A 17681-nucleotide genomic window follows, 5' to 3' on the forward strand; every position below is an offset into this window, starting at 1 on the left:
ATACAGGGCCCAGTTCTCTTCAGTACCTTTATTAATGATGATCTGGATGAGTGCATCAAGTGTACCCTCAGTAAGTTCATGGGCAACACTAAGCCGGGTGGGAGAGCTGATCTGCTGCAGGGCAGGAAGGCTCTCCAGAGGGATCTGGATCAAAGGGACAATTATATGAGGTTCAACAAGTCCAAGTGCCAGCTCCTGGACTTGGGTCACAATAACCCCACACAACACTCCAGGCTGGGGAAGAGTGGCTGGAAAGCTGCCCAGCAAAAAAGAACCTGGGGGCGCTGGTCAACAGCAGCTGAACACGAGCCAGCACGTGCCCAGGTAGCCAAGAAAGATGATGGGATCCTGGCTTGTATCAAAAACAGGCCAGCAGTGCCAGGGCAGTGATCATCACCTTGTACTCAGCCACACTTTGAGTGTGTGAGTCCAGTTCTGGGCCCCTCACTACAAGGAGGACATAGAGGTGCTGGAGCAAGTCCAGAGAAGGGCAACGGCACCAGCGAAGGGTCTGGAGAATGAGTCCTACAACACGTGGCTGAGGGAACTGGGGGTGTTCAGCCTGCAGAAAAGGAGGTTGGGGGAACCTTGTTGCTCTCTACAACTGCCTGAGAGGTGGTTGTAGCCAGGTGGGGGTCAGCATCTTCTCCCAGGCAACCAGCAACAGGACGGGAGGACACAGCCTCAAGCTGCACCAGAGAAGGCTGAGGTTGGATATTGAGAGGAATTCTTCATGAATTCTTCATGAAGCTCTTAAACCTGGGACAAACTGCCCAAGAAGGTGATGGAGTCACCATCCCTGGAGGTGTCCATGACTGAACTTGGAGCCTAATACCATAGTCTAGTTTACAGGGTGGTTATCTGTCAAAGGTTGGACTCAATGATCCTAGAGGTCTTTTCCAACCTAAATGATTCTGATTTTCCTCATCTTCATTGTCCTTAGAAAAACAAATATTTAGGTTTTTTACTATGGTAAAATCCAAGCACCTCAAAAGTACTTTTTAGCCTGAGAACTTCTCTCAATGCTCAGCCTAGTTTAACTATCTGTCTAACTTTCAAAAATCTAGGTACTATATTAAATATGCATCATTGTTACACTTGTTCCAGTATCAATAAAAATATATACTTGCATCTACCCATCTCAAGGTAGTGGCTGCCATGTTTTCCTTTCCTTGAGGAAAGGGAGTTAATTGCAAGTAGCTCTACCAGTTATCCTGCATTAAGAAGATGGCTTTATCAGAAAATCTTTATTGACTTAACATTCTCTGAAGGAAGAAAATTTACAAAAGATCAGCAATTTGCATTTAAATAGTAACAAATTACATGTAAAATTGCACGTTGTCCCAGAAAACACAATACAAAGTATAAATCTTCAGTTTTTGCAGAAGCTGGCACACTAAAAGCAAGCACATCAATCATCTCTTCATACTTGGAAGGTTTTCTTTTTGTTTTGTTCTGTTTTAAAGTTGTTCATAGTGTGTGTGTGTCAAGTGACCCCTTTTTTTATACAGCTCCTCACCACTTTTAACACCTACTGGACACATCCAAGGAAGTTATCCACAGTACATCAGAACATACACTGAGGCACTCCTACATGGTTAGCAGCAGCTGCTTTAATTCTACACAAAGTCTCTGAGGCTACATTAAAGTCTCAACAGATCAAAAGGGTTTCATAACTACCAGTATGCTACTGGAGGAAGGTCTGCTGTGCCAAACTTTGCCAAGGCAGCACATGAAACAGAATGAGCAAACCACCTCAAAACAAGACCTGCCCAGGTAAAGGGTCTCCAGACAAGGAGATCTGAACAGAGATTGCAAACCTGGTCAGTCAGAAGAAAAGTTCAAGAAATCCCACAGTTGTAATAAATCCACATATGCAATGTTTGATCATGCTGGCTTCAGCAACACCGAAACACTACTCCTACCAACCGCAAGAACATCTCTGCAAATGGATTTCTACTGTTTGCTCCAAGAAAAGATGGGATGCAATCGGATGAGCTGCTGTTCAATTGGAACTGAAGTGGCTTTTCTTTCTCTTCTGTGAAACCACTGCTGAAGAAAGATTAGGGAGGGGAAGTAACTTGTTTACCTTGCAGTTCAAGGGGCTGGCAGCTTGCACATGAGCAGCCACCACACTTCAGCTGAATGGTGATTAATTCAGGGTGGTACCTTTTACAGTACAACCAGTATTCATTGTACTGCTTCCTCTGGTTTTGAGCTATTCTTTCTAATCCAAAAATGCAGGTCTGTGACATAAAAGGTAGTGGAAAACATTCCTGCTGAGATTAAAGTCAAATCAGAGATTAAAAAAAAAAAGAAAAAAAGAATCACAAGATAAGGAAGAGATGAGGAAAAACATTGAACTAGGCTTCAGAATCAAACTGTGGGTGAGAGGAATGGGCCACCTTCTGAATACAGATAAACAGAAGACTACTTATTTAGCTAAACCAGGAAAATTAACTGTGACGGGTTACCTAGAAGCTCATTATCACACCACAATACTGACAGCATGTGTGTAATCTTACATCATAATAATACATGTTATCGTGTCAATATCCCTGTTTCAGAAGATGCTACGGATGAGAAGTTTCTGGTCTTGTGGGTTTGGGTTTATTTTAATCTTCGGGGCAAGTCATACTCAAAAGATACACTGTCAAAAAACTTTTTTTCCAACTCTCATCCAGCATAGCAGTTATGGTTTGTGACTTAACCATACAGACAGTTCATGTTCAACAGCCAGCAGCTTGTCATAATTCCAAGGACATAAAGGACTCCAGAAAAAACAAGATTGCAAGAGATGCCTTTTTCAGAATATCTTCAGCAAACTTCAGTTAACCCTTCTGCTCACATCATGGCAAAAATAATGTATGCCATGCAGAAATCTCCCCAACAAATACACAGGAAGGAATATTTTTCATCAAATTTGCAACTCGCTGCCTTACATACTTCTATATAGTTAGAAGTAGAGAAACAAGCCCTCTGAAGTCTTTTTACCTTAGGAAACATGTTCTAGAAATACTTCCAGCTACAAAACACTTAAGGTGACTACCTCAAATATTGGCATTTATATTCCGGTTGACAAACTCTTAGTTCTGTCCTGAATTCAAAAAGGAAAAAAAAAAATTAACTTGAGAGGGCATGTGTGGGTGAGTAAACAAATTGCTTTCATAAATTGATTATTTATGGATGTATGTAACATGTATGCTACATACGGCCCTGGAGTCACCTTCTGCAGAAATCTTTCCAAGAGGTCATGGTGGTGTGGCCACAAAGAATGAGCCCAAGAAACAGCTCTGGAAGAAGCAGGATATGCAGAGGGGGAACAGGATACAAGCACACAGAAAGACTGTGCAGGATAAAAGGGCTTCACCCAACCAGGTGGCAGGAGACCCAGAGCCCCACAGAGGGTGATGAGGAAAGATGCCAGATGGAAGTTAATAGTTAACTGTCTCCTGACCTCATCACTGCCAAGATGTCTTCCTGAAAGAGCCCATGATCTCCCTCCAGGAGAGCTAGAACATCTTCTCCCAAGCTCCCCCACCCACTACTCTCCATCAGCCTGAACATAACCACGCAAGGCAAACCTGGGAGGTCAGTCTAGCCACTTTGCTAGAGATGGAAGAGGCAGAAAACCTAGAGGCAGGAAAGGGAGATGTTAGCCTTGCCAGGCTAGGCACAAACCCTTTACAATCAATAAAACAGTTCATGCATTGGAAGGCTTTTGTCAGCCCTTGCTCCCTGACCTGAACTGCCTCCGTGCCTTCCAGGCATGCAGATGGCATCTCTTCTGCAAGGGGCCCACAGTGGAGAGGAAAGGGGAACATCTGGCCAGGACTCCCCTAGTGCCTCCCCACCAAATAACTTGGAGCCAGAGGCAGTCATGACCAAAGGACAGCAGCACCAGTCACATCTGAGGGTGGACCTGATAAGCCACTCAGCAAGGGGGAGCTTCTCTACACCACCCCAAGGACAGTCCTGGGGAGATATGGCTGGCAGTGGGTCCTTGGAGAAGGCAGCATGGCAGACAGTCCACTTGGATGTAAGCCCTGTGAGAGAGAGTAAACATCAGGGAAGCCAGGAGAACACCATGACAGAAGACCGAGTACAAACAGCCTGTCTGGGAAGCCACAAGGGACAGTGCTGGACAGGAAACACCTGGACAATTGGCCAGCACCTCTAGGTTCTCCTTTGCTTCTGTCACACTGCCAAGTCCCTCATTTTCCACTTCAATACTTCCCAAAAGAAGCACTCGCCATCTTTAAGAAGATTAATGCTCAGAATACCTGTCTTGCTCAAAGCAATGAAGTCCCTCTTTGCAGCCAGGTGCATGGGATGGGGAGAAACTTGACACAAATTGGCTAAACCACATTTCTGACCCGCTCACAAGCAAACAGTGCCATTCCAGCTGCAGCCAGCACTGGACTACACAAGGATTTCTGGAGTGAGTTGAAGACAACTTCACAAGTGATCAGTGAGCTGACTGGGGAAGCATTTTCCTGCTGGACCAACAAGCTGGCAAAGCCAACTGATAGACAAAGAAGAGCCATTTGGAAAGGAAGAGGTTGATGGCAGTGGAGATGATGCAGAGATCACGGTAATGAGTAAGCAAAGAGAGCAAGACTACCAGCAGAATCACAGTCTTGGACTATGAGAAAACAGATTTCTTGGCCTGTTCAAGGATCTGCATGCAAGATTCCCATGGCAGACTTCTCTGAAGAACCAAGGCACCCAGGGCAACAATCTGATCTTGCAGGACAGCCTACTCAAATCCCAAGAAAGTTGCATTGTGGCATGCAGAAAGTCACAGGGGAATGGCAGAAGCCAGCTGAATGGACAGGCATCTCCTGCCTCAGCTAAAATGCTGAAACACAAAGAGCATTAAAGAGGAAGAGGTTACACAGAAAGAACATGGAGATTGTGCACATGCAGAAAAGCTGGAGCAAGCAAAGGATGCCAAGAAAAAACAAGGAATTCTTATATAGGCAAGTAACAACAAAAGGATGGCTACTGGTTTAGTTAGCTCTCAGTTGTGCACAGGATCCAGCAGCTAAGGACACAAAAGAGCAATGATTTTTCTCCCTCAGTTTTTCCTAGTTCCTCCTCATGTCTCCCAGTTCTTTGAGCACAGTGCCAGCATCTGGAGGATTGAACCATTACTGAGAGCAAAGAGAAGTTAAGGATCAGACAAGCTAACTAGGAGCAGATAGGATTGATTAGAAGATGCAAAGGACGCTAACCAACACTACGCTAGCAAGGCTACTCACCGTTATCTTCAAAAGAGTAAGTAACTAATCAGAGGATGATCCCGGTGAGTGCAGAAGCAGAAAACACACTCCTCTTCAAAACAATGAGGATGACAATACGAAGCACCAGAAGCTGGTCAGCCTTGACAAGCTGGCAAGAGTATGGAGCAAGTCCTTCCAGAAGTCACTGCCAAGAACTCAAAGGATCTACACTGGCTGTTCCAAAGAACAAGTCATGTTCATCTGCAGTTTTATACCATTTGTACTAAGGGTCTTATCTCTCAAGAAACCAAAACACTTATACAGATCATGGGTCTTGTGCTGTCTTCTGATTTCATCTAGCTGCACATACTAGGTTTCTTCAAATACGTAGTTAAAATTTTACAATACTGGACAATCATATGGGATTTCTGGAACATCTATTTTCATTAGAAGAGGAGGCACTTCATCTGTACTCCCCACAGCCCAAAGCAACCTGCATCAGTATAGCTGAAGGCTGTAGAAAAGTCAACTGAATACCTGAGAAGAACCTACTGCAACAGCATAAAATTGATGAAAAATACCTCTTTGCCTTCACTGAAGTATCAATCCTACAAATCTCATGTGAGCTGAAATAATGGCCTGCCACTCTCCTACACTACTAGCTTCAAGAACTTCTTCAAGAAAGGTGCCAACACCACTTTGTCAGAAACCCCCTCCTGAACTGCACAGAAGTATTCACTCTTCTGGGGAACTTGCCAGCATGACAGCATTTACTGTATGACTAATATGCATTAATGAAGCACAAATGGACAACTATTTACTTGTGCTAATAACTAAAGCGCCTTATTAGAGCTAGGGCCTCTAGCATGAAGGATTGCCAGGCTCCCCCACTTGCCAAAATTATGTCAAAAAATGGAGCCAACGTGTAAGACACCAAGAGCTACAGCCAATGTGTAGTAGAGTCTTAAGTCATTGTTTAACATTCAGCTTGCAAAGGACCAGCATGCTCCAAAACCACTGGCTGTTTCCGAAGGCTTGTCTTTTCATTGTAGAGGCTAGAATTTCAAATATGCACACTGGCCGTACCAGCACACAGGCCAAAACTATCTTAAAATAGCAGTAAAGCCTGAGAGCTTTGCTGGGCATTTGTGTTCTACCTTTGATTGCTCACTGTTCTTTCAAAACCAGAAATAAAAACTCTGTATCTTAATGCCTTGGATTAAAATATCAATACTATCTAGCATAAAAGGCCATTAATACCAATAATCTGGCCCCTTGTTTATGAAGGATTCCTGAAAGCTGATCAATTTGGTAAAATTCCATCCTGAAAAAGCAGAGTCAGCTGTACAAGTCCTTGCTCTGTGCAGCACTTTCCATCCCACCTCTCCACAAAGAGAACATACCTACAACACTAGAAATTAAAAGACCTCAAAAAGTGGCAGGGTTTTGTGGGAACCTACGAATAACTTTCTAAAAAGACCACTCCAGATTACATTATATTAGGAATGGAAAAGAAAGTTCTTAGGGGTTGCAAAAAGAGCAGGAAAAGATTGTTTTCAGTCACAGCTAGTACTAGTTTACCTGATATGTTTATTCCTGGCTTTACAGAGTAAATGGCACCTTCACCACACCAAGGCTACAGTGAGTTCAGGCTCTCCATTCTTCTTTGAATCGGCAGCTGCAGTTTGGAGTAGAAAGTCTGCAAGTGTAGAAACAAGGAGGTCTCTGCCATGAGGCATCACATGAACAAAAAAGTCTGGAAACTGTACCCGCAGTTTCTCTCTAGAAACAGGAAAATTCTCAGATTTGTTCACAAAAACAGCTTCATTCAGAATCACAGGATCTGGGCTGGTAGTTTGGAGGAGTTTTTTCCTACCTTCTTTTTCAACTTAAAAATTATATAAGTGCTTATGAAATATTGTCCTTCCTTTGATCAAACAGATTCTCTTTAGACTATGTAACACAAGAAAATGTCCTGGGCACAACTTTATGCAAGTTCTGTATCTAGATATATTTCCTGGAAATACTTAAATATAAGGCAACATTGTATCACTGGTCTTTTCCAAGGATAGAGGAGATCTCTCTGAGCCAACTGGCATGGACAACAACACTAAGAACTATCCGAGCCACAGTGCTTTCTTGAAAAGTGATAGCTCCAAGTACACAGCAATATTATCTTCCGCTTAAAAAACAAAATAACCTTCTCCACTGGTTACTGTTTACTCATATTTAGAACACAGAACATCTGTGTAAGGATTTTCATTAAAAGCAGATGCCCTCAACTATCAGTAATGTAATTCCAGTTGGTTATATTCAATGCACTTAAAAAAAAAAAAAAGCTTCCATTCCTTTGTATTTCAGGTTTCTATCTTTTCATATTTATGCAGGCATTTGAAGTGTGAAGCTCTCTTATGACTGGTACATCAACTCTCTTCTGTTAAATCAGAGCTGTTATTAACATGAAAAAACTCATACTGGTACTTCTCCAAAATAACCAGTTGGTAAACAGCTTGTTAAATATTTACTCATTTGGAAAAGATCCAACTCATGAAAAAATATGCAGGATTTTGTTTGGTGCTATAGTCTGCTAAACTGATTGTTACCATTGCTTCAAAATGTTCTCGTGAAGTTTTGTGAGAGAACAGCAGAAAATACTCTGTTCTTATTTCTATATCAATGTGGGTATGTTTCCAGTCTTGAAGTATCCTCTTAAAAGCTGCATATAAGTCAGAACCTAAAGAGACCCGCTGCTTTTGATTTTCACGCTATCACCGATTGACTGGGGTTGGAAGAGACCTCTGGGTGTCACCTGGTCCAATCCCTGCTCAGGCAGGGCCACCTACAGCCAGTGCCTGAGATCATGTCTGGGTGGCTTTGGACAATCTCCAAGAATGGAGATTTCACCACCTCTGCCAGTGCTCAGTCACTCTCACAGTGAAAGAGCATTGTCCAATATCAAGGGAGAACCTCCTGTGTTTCAGATCGTGTCCACTGGCTCTGGTCAGGCAAAGAAGCCTGGCTCCATTCTCTTTACAACATTTCAGGTATTTATATACATTCCTAAGATCCACCCTCAACTTTCTCTCAAGTATAAAAGTAACAAATCATAGGTTTAAACATGAATGAAAACCAGAGCTGAATCAAGAGACTGCTTGAATTTAACGACAGGGTCAAGCTAGTGTTTAAGCATGAAATCATTAACAGGAAGATGCAAAATTAAACTTCTTTACTTTATTTTCTCACTTGGTTTGCAACATCTGTGTTGCAATTTGGTCTATCCTGACCAATGGTAGTAGTAATACAAGCAGCAAATGGTATGACTGACCACTAGAGTGTTTTGAGTCTTTTCTCTTGATGGGTGGAAAAAATTCATGTAATTGGAAAATGTGGACTGAGCAACTTGAAATTTCTTGCTTGCATTCACCTTCAAAAAAAGACTTCATGTTTTGCCAACCAACTTCTGTAAATCAGAATACAAAAGCAGAGGTGCAAACAGTAAGGTAAATACTTGTGACTGGAAATGTAGAAATGTAAACTAGTACATCAAAAAATAAAAAAAAAAAAAGATTGATTACTATTTCTTGTCAGAAGGGAAACTGCAATCAATTGCATAGAAGCTTAGTGCAAGATACAAACTTCTTTGATGCTATTTTGTTTCATATAAAGTATTCTGAAGATACACCATAATGGTGGGAAGTTCACTTGCACTCCTCTTCAAGTGGAGTGTGGTAAGCACCACACTCCTATTTCAGTGTTAATGAAAACAACTGGTTTCAGGGCAATTTTTTAAATAGACTTCTTTCCAAGAAAAATAAAAGCTAGAAATCTAGCTTCAGTTGGTCTTCAATGAAAACTAACAAGCAGCATCAACTGTATCTGTAAAAAACATTTGCAGTCTGCACTCAGGGAGACAGATTTCATAACTTCATATTGGAGGCAACAACATGTCTTGTAAAAACATTCACTAATGTTCGCGCTGCTTTGTACTTTGTCTGCTCCAGTCCGTCAACCCTCTACACCACATCCATGTAAACTGTTAAAACAAGAGTATCGTCAATAAAAGATCTGTTGACTGACACCATATTTCACAAATCTGATGACTTTCTGCATTGGCAGTAGCAACATTTCAGCTTTTCTTTATGCAATATGTAGAAGAATGATGCAATGTAATAATGCATCTGGTGTTTTTTCACTCAGCTATGCCCAAGGACTTTGAAAGCCTGCTTGTGCACTCTGGTCCTTCCATATTGTCCTCTTAGGGTGAAAAAACCAAACTCCAGGATTAATTTTAAATTTTATGGAAGCAGAATCCTTGTACGTTTAAGCCTAATAAGAGTAAATTAAGCCACCATTTGTTTTGAATCTTGAAAATCATGTATTGGGTTTGCAAGAGAAGGCTTTGGGAGTGGGAGGAGGGACCAGGTTGGCTTCTGTGAAGAAAAAAAAAAAAAAAAAAAAACCATCTGCTCAATTATGTCCTGGTTCTGACCAAGACAGGGTTAATGTCTGGAGAAGCTGGGAGGTGGCATTACTAAGACAGGGAGGTTATTCTACACCACCTCACCTCATTGCCTGGGGTCAGAAAAGGGGCATTCTGAGAAGGGGTTCCTTCCCGATGAGCAAGCCTGGCACTGGTCAGGTTCCCAGAGCGTCCTGCATGTGAAATCACTCTCTAATAAATACTTTTGTTGTCAATATTGTTGCTGTTACTGTTCCTTTTCTTATCTCATGGCTGTTCCCAGTAAACTGTTCTCATCTTAACCTGTTATCTTTGCCTTGTGAGCCTCCAATTCTCCTCTCTGGCCACCCCCAGTGGTAGGGCTGGGGGAGCAACCCAGCAACAGTGTGATCTAGAGAGCCTCAGTGGGAGAACTAAATCAAGGAGTACCATTCCTAAACCATGACAAGTTGCAGATGAAGAGAAGAGTGGGAATATGGAGAGAAGCAGCTCTGCAGAAACCAGGGTCAGTGAAGAAGGAGGGGGAGGAGGTGCTCCAGGCACTGGAGCTGAGGTTTCCCTGCAGCCCGTGGTGCAGACCATGGTGAAGCAGCTGTGTCCCTGCAGCCCATGGAGTCCCACAGGGGAGCCAGAGATGCACCTACAGCCCAACCAGGGCTCTGTGCTGGAGCATGCAGATGCACAAGTGAGGCTGTGACACTGTGGGAAGCCCACACTGGAGCAGGCTAATGGATCTGCACCCACAGAGAGAGAGAGAAGAGCTCACACTAGAGCAGGTTATGCCCTGCAACCCCACAAGACACAGCAGCCTGTTGTGGAAGGACTGCATCCCTTGGAAGGGATTTATGCTCATGTGGGAAGGATCCACACTGGAGAAGTTCATGGAAATCTCTCTCCCTGGGAAGGGCCCCATACTGGAGCAAGGGAAGAGTATGAGTAGTCCTCCCCCTGAGGAGGAAAGACTGTCAGAGACAATGACAATGAACTGACTGCAAACCCCATTCCCCATCCCACTGCATCACTGGAGGGGAGGAGAGAGAGCAAACTGGGAGTGAAGTAGAACGTGGGAAGAAGGACAGGGTGGGGGGAATGTGTTTTTAAAATTTATCTCTATTTCTCATTACTTTCCTCTGATGTGATTGGTAATACATTAAACTAATTTCCCCCAGACAATCTGTTTTGCCTGTGATGGTACCCAGTGAGTGATTTCTCCCTGCCCTTACCCCATCCCATAAGCATTTTATTATGTTTTCTTCTCCCTGCCCAGCTGAGGAGAGGAATGACCAGAACCATTTTGGCCTGGTGCCTTTCTTACCACAAATGGCAAGTGAGATCTCCAAAGAATCAATCAACAATTGTCAAGATATGCAAACAGTGTCAGGCAGACAATAAGGGCCAAAACACAGGTTTCAACAGCCCTCTCCAAGCCCACTTGGAGACAAATTCTGCAAACAAATGTTTTTCATGCAAGTTTTTTAACAATAAAAAAGACTTTATGCACACAAACATGGACTGCAGCATGTATACCTAAATTAATGCCAAATAACAGACTGTTCAATACCAAAGTGGCAGAGATGACTGAGTCACATAGAAGGCATCTGGATGTCAAAAGGGTGAGGATTATTGCATCCATCAAGGTAATTCTCTAATTAAATTAGAGATTTATTCAAATCAAAAGGGGTTTTTTTCCTCCCCTTTCACTAAAAGACAAACCCTCTCTTCTCTAACTGCCCAATCTAAGCAAGTCATCTCTGAAAATAAAAAAGCAAGTTACCCAAAAAACCACACTCACTAAGATGAAGCACTCCAGGAAAACAATATGCTATGGACTTTGATCAGATGACCTCCAAAGGTGTCTTCTAACTTACTGTATCATTTTATTAAAAATAAGGATCAAAGCTGCCATACTAAAACCTGGAGGACCTCTGCCTAACTGCTCCTCCAGACAAAGGCAGAGCAATGTTGCTATTGTAGTTCTAGTATTGGCAGCAAATCATCTCCCCATCCACAAATCTGACATCACTGAAGGAGGTTTTCATTACAGCAGCTAGTCTCTGATTAATTCTCTAATGTATTTAATTCCTACTCTTGAAGTGCACAAAGCTTTTCAAGTATGATGTGCACTATTTTGCACTCTTATCTGATCAAGAGGATTATTAGCAATCCTGAAATCCACAGCTCTGTACACGTAAGAGAAAGCAATTCCCATTTTCTCCCTACTTTGTGGCCAAGTGCTTGTAGTCCATTTTATACCAAGTTACAAGTTCTTTCTCAAATAAGAATTCAGGTCAGTAAAACCAAACTACATTAATTATTACTGAAGTCATACCTGCATCTTGGTCATGAGAAAACAAACAGAAGGCAGAAGGTGGAAGACAAACAGAACATTCCTGTATGCCCAAAATTATATCTTCATAAACTGAGAAAAAAAAAACAAACTGGGTTTCTTTTGTTATTTATGTCACTGAGACTTGTACAGTCAAAGCAAAGGGTTAAAGAACTAAATATTCCCCAAGAGTTCAAGTCACTGCACATAAATACTGTTGTGACTACAGATTGCAAAAGAACGGAAACACAGTAAATCATCCCATTTTTTCTGAGAAATTCTGGGACTATGTTCTGAATTTCCAGGAATAGAAGACAAATACTGCCAATTCTCACTGCTGGATTTTTATTGAAGAGTTCAAGAATCTGGAAAGGACTCCTGAAAGCCACTGAAAGATAGTATTGATTTTTTTAATTTTTTTTTTTTAAACAGAGCCGGAGATCGTTTCTAGGAGAACGCACTCAGTGTGACTGGTTTATGTGCAAACTCCCGGAAAAGTTAAAAGAAAAAGAAGGAAAAAAAAAAGCTCTTAAACAAGACCTGGGAGGTTCTGAAAGCAGCAAGCCTTGCAAACAAAGAGCCCAGTAAGAAAGCCAGAGATCTATACTTTGCCCATCTCTCTAAAAACATTTTAAAAAATAAGAAAAGGTGAATTGGCAGCAAGACATTCTAAAGGATGTTCTGTAGGGCATACTTACTTACCCAGGTTCTCATTTTTCTTGCCTTGAATATAATCCCAACCTCCAATGTGTCAATTTATTCTAATACTGAATTTACAGCATTAAGGTCCCAACCTCGGGATCTCTGGAGCTGTCCTTCATAGCTTCTCATTCACATTAAGTAAGAAAATGTGCTGAAAAAATAGAATACTTCTTTACACTCTAATCTAGAGCATATTTAGTTTAACCTTCTTTCAGCCCTTTACCAACAAAATGCTTTCACTGCAGCCAAATTTGAAAGACAAGTTGATGAAAGCTCCTAAGTCAGATTTAGTAGGGGTGGAAAAACAGATGTTCAGGATTTTTTTAATGCAAACTTCAGTTCTGACAGAAGGCACAGTAGTTGTGAATGGGCTTCCAGAGCTAGTCTTCAAACTGGTTATAAGCACTTAGGGTAGTTAATACACAGTAAGCTTTGACCAAAAATAACTGAGTCACTTTCCCACCATCTTAAGTCACCCCATGTTGCTCTGAATTTCCAGTCTGCTGAGTGCCCCAGACTAAAGCAGATTATCTACAGGGCTTGTCAGAGAAAAGGGAGTACCAACGAAAATTCACATTTTTGCTTCCTATGAACCACTAAAGACACTGTTTTCACAAGAGAGATTGACACTCAGTTGAAGAATTTGCAGCTCAAAAATGACTGCCTAGAATGTCAAGTTTCTCTTACATAGTTCTCCTTTCCCTCAGCTTCACATCATGACTCAGATGATGCTTTAAATGAATTGGAAGCATAATTTCACAGTGCACCAAAATTATGAAGTCCAGGCACATCTATTCACATATTCTTTTAAACTCATAGATCCAAGTAGAGTAACAGATTTTCAGGACATCCAATTTCTCAAAGTCCAGTCTATTTTTATAGCTGCAAAAGAAGCTATAAAAGAACTGTTATGCTTTTCCTGCTATCGGGAAAAGCATTCAGGTACATTCAGCTGACAACTCAGCATATACTAACATTAGACTTTTAACTAATTAGAGGTTTCCTGTTGGGGAAAAAAAATTGTAAGTTGACATATTACACAACATGCATGAATAGTAATCTTAAAGAGATTTTTTGGAAATGTTGTTGTTTTTGTCTGTTTTTTTGCTTTTCTTCCAAATGAGTAGCATGACTGTAGTAATCACTACTAGCAATGTTTCTCTTGGGACAAAAGGAAAAGGTTTTAATGTCACATGACACTGTTTAATTATTTGTGTATCTGCAGGGTCCAAAATCATAACTGAATCCTCAGGGCAGTAATCATATTATAAAAACAGAAGATAAAAAGTGCAAAGAAAAGATCACATCCAAACTAGCAATTTGCAGTTTCATAAAAAACACAAAGCAAGCATTATGACAACTAAAACTGCCCAGGGGAAAAAGAACTTTTACATGCATTTTTGTCAAGTACCTTTGAATTTAGCTGAGGGTTTTTAAAATATACTCTTTGTAATATGCCATATTGGCTGCTTAGATACAGCACAATGACTCAAAAACATAGGATCTAACCAAGTGTAAAAATCTCTGCCTTTGTTCCTACAAATATAGCATTCTGCAAACTGATACATTTTGATGCAAGGCATTTCACTGGGATTGTAGCTTGCCACCTTTTCTTTGGAAACAAGTGCCTTCTCCCGGTTAGGAAATGGCTATTTAAAAGACAAATATCAAATCCGTATATATTAATGACACAGTCTTTTCAGCAGCAGAACATGAATACAAGATGGTAACAGAGGCTCTGTTTCCAAAATGTTAGCAAAACCCAGAGAATTGCCAGACAGCTATTAGCAGTTTGATGAAAAGTTTGAATGCACAATCAATCACCAGCACACAGCAATATGATGCTACAAGCTGACATGAACATGCAATTTCACAACTTACTATCCGATAAGGAAGATGTAAAAAGGAGTCTGGGCAGCCAGCTAAAGCCATTTGTTCCTTCAAATTTTCTTCAAATTACATCTACTGCTTCCCAGGACCTGCAGAGTACAAACAAACTGTCAGAAACCATACTGAAGACATTTCATCAACTTATTATTGAAAACAGTTGGAGGAGGGAGACCGAGAAGATCAAGATGAGGTGATGAGGATTTGCATCAATTTGAAGCAGAAAATGTGCACATTTGCTGCCTGTAGCCTAGCAAACACATTCAATTTGATATTTCATTTAAAAACCCAACATAACTTCTCAGGCTGTGTGGCTCCTGCTTTATTTCCACTGTTTAGGCAAAAATGAAGGCCTCCCTTCACAGCAAAACCCCAGCCATTTAAAAACTGGCTCTCACCACCTGAGGCTATGTTTTCAATTGTGGAAAGAAAACTGAAATCTCTGAGTTAATTAAGATGACAGTCACTTATCACAGAATCATTTAAGTTGAAAAAACCCCATAAGATCCCCGAGATCATTATGCAGCATCAGTCTTCAAAGCCTGGCTACACAGCTCCTAACCTTTACCCTTTCCTGCCTGCCTTTTCCCCCGTGGTTTTATTCTCACACAATATATCAAACAGACTGTCACATACAAATTCATTCAGGTCTTGCACTTGTTCTTCTGAGTCATTATTAGCAGCAGCTTTGCAAGGTGAGTTGTGTATCCTTTAAAGCACCACTTTGTGATCAAATAGAGCTTGAAAAGAAATCTGCAAACATTTAGAGGTACATATGGCTAAGGAACTAAAAATAAGAGGGTAAGACAATGTCAAGACAGTTATTATAACTGCCTCACAAAAAGGAAACAAAAAATAAATCTAAATAAATAAGCAAATAAATGAAGCACTATTTCCTGCTCCAGCATTTCTTCCTACCTGCAGGGGTGGACACAGGGTGTGATGCTACCTCCAAGTAGATGAAAAAGGTATGAGTGGGGAAGAGAAAGCAAGCTGCAAAGCACAGTCACAACTTTTACTTCTACCATGAAAGCAAGCTCCTGTCTGGCTTCCTGTTAATTATCAAGTATGTGTTCAAAACAAAAGCCCAAGTTTTAAACAGTCTACCCACTGCTCTCTGCTAAGCAAGACCTGTCACCAAACCAAAGTTGTCAGCAAAATTTATGGGACAGTTAAGTGAGGGACAAGGGTAAAAAAACATCTTGGACAAACTGTTCCTGGATGACTTCCCGCCTAAGGCCCACAAACCGTGCACTCATCAAGGAAGCTTTATTTTACTTAGGTCCAGGATGAGTTTGGCTGAGGTATGGCAGCCTTCTCTTCTATCAGTAAGGCAGGCAAACTCCTGGGAATTTCTTTCCAGGAAGTAGTTACTGGGTTTCTGCAGTGATCAATTCATACAGCCAAGTACCCCTGGAGGAAACTGGTTTTGGCAATAGCAAGTCTGAAAATTCATTTAACCAAATATGCACAAATCCGGGTATTTATTCTAGGTAACCAAGCACTATGGAAAAAAAAAAATTAAACCCAAAATCTTACAGGATTCAAAGTGGGGGGGGGTGGGGGAGGCCACATCAAACATCTAACTCTGTAGACATGTTACTCAACTTGCACCATTGCTAGTCTTTAAACATAGAAAGAGTAGTCTACAGCCTTCTAACTACTTCTCCACACCTGAAAGTTTGCAGTCAGTTTTAAAGATTGATCTGAAGATTTCACTTTAATCACCCAGTTTGTTCAGGAAGAATTAAGCACAAATTTAACAAAAGCTCTCAAAAGTCTTTTCACCTGGGGGAGTACTATTTTTTTTTTCTTTCTCATAAGCATATCTACAGAGAAATTATGCAAGCCACTGAAATAGGTGTTATGAAGTTGGTAAAATGCATCAATAAAGAGATCTGTATTATTAGCCTCTAAACCCACCAAGACTAAAGAAAGTTAACATAAAGGGGTAAGGGAAAAGAATTGAGCTCTACCCTGCAACAGTTTTATGTTTATTATCGCTTCAGGATTTAGACATCACGAAAAGGCACAACTGTTGCAAATTTAATGGTAGGTTATTTATGACTGAATATCAAAATACTGGTCCTCTGACATTTCAGCAAAAGGCTCCAACTCACTTACAGCAAGATAGATTAAATATGTTCCGAAACAATACCAGACCAATTTGTCTACTCTAGGGCGTGCTGCAGTTTATGCCACAGCCCCATTACACCAGTGGAAGACCATAAATTACCTCAAACAATAGTTGGAGTCAAGACTGCATAATTTATCAAGAACCATTTGCTTCGCTGATACATTCTTGAGTATTCATTTGTTAACGCTGTAGAAACAGAGGAAAGCAATAATCTCTAGATGGTATCATTCCTGGTCAGTCACACATTAACACTGACTTAAGACCTCATCTCTTTTGATCTGTCTAAAAGCAGTTTATCAACCTAGTCCTACCCCAGGAATACAAAAACCCTTTGCTCACCTTTAAGACCTAAGGTTCTTTGTACCACATCAACAAGTAATAAATTTCATAGGGACAGAACTCTACACCAATTCATGTGTTCATTAGCTTAAAAAGAAAAATAAATTTTTTCTGTGCTGTTGTCTTTATAGATAGTATTTAGCATGTCACTTCTTGTCAGAGACTATAGCTGCACACAGACATACATGTTCTTTGCACACAATTTACACAGCACAAATCACAAAGAGGTATTCAAGTGCCACGTTACTGCCCTTTTCCTAAAATGCCTCAGATGAGGGAGGGAAATTTCAAAGGACTGTAAATAGGAAACAAGCTATGTTATCAATCCCTGTTACAAAACTCAGGACATTAATTGGTGAGAACAACAGTCATGCAGCATTGAGTGATGCGGCCTGTGCACATTCAGAACCAGGAGACTTCATGTGCTTTTATTGGCTTCAGAGCTCTGCCTTGGACAGAGGCCCTGAAAGAAGGACAATCAAGATAAACCACATTTCAAAGGTCACAAGACTAATTTTTGGTATAACATCCTCCAGAATAAAGAACAGACTATTGTGAGGCACAGCTTTGATATCTCAGCCTCTCAAAAGTGTTAAACATAACTCA

At 41.0% G+C, this 17681-nt stretch overlaps 1 protein-coding gene across 3 annotated transcripts in view; it reads right to left on the bottom strand.

The window, feature by feature from the left end:
• Positions 1 to 17681, bottom strand: part of GRB10 (growth factor receptor bound protein 10) — a 145727-nt gene that overhangs the window by 94808 nt on the left and 33238 nt on the right. For 2 of the 3 annotated variants that reach the window (XM_064705570.1, XM_064705571.1), the window contains one exon: positions 14594 to 14691. In XM_064705570.1, the coding sequence (XP_064561640.1) occupies positions 14594 to 14644 (51 nt within the window). In that variant the 5' untranslated portion in view covers positions 14645 to 14691. Of the gene's footprint in view, positions 1 to 6806; positions 6925 to 14593; positions 14692 to 17681 lie in introns of all 3 variants that reach the window. The other variant, XM_064705572.1, reaches the window with a different exon arrangement.

Source organism: Zonotrichia leucophrys, chromosome 2 (assembly GCF_028769735.1).
Source record: "Zonotrichia leucophrys gambelii isolate GWCS_2022_RI chromosome 2, RI_Zleu_2.0, whole genome shotgun sequence".
NCBI classification, from domain to species: domain Eukaryota; kingdom Metazoa; phylum Chordata; class Aves; order Passeriformes; family Passerellidae; genus Zonotrichia; species Zonotrichia leucophrys.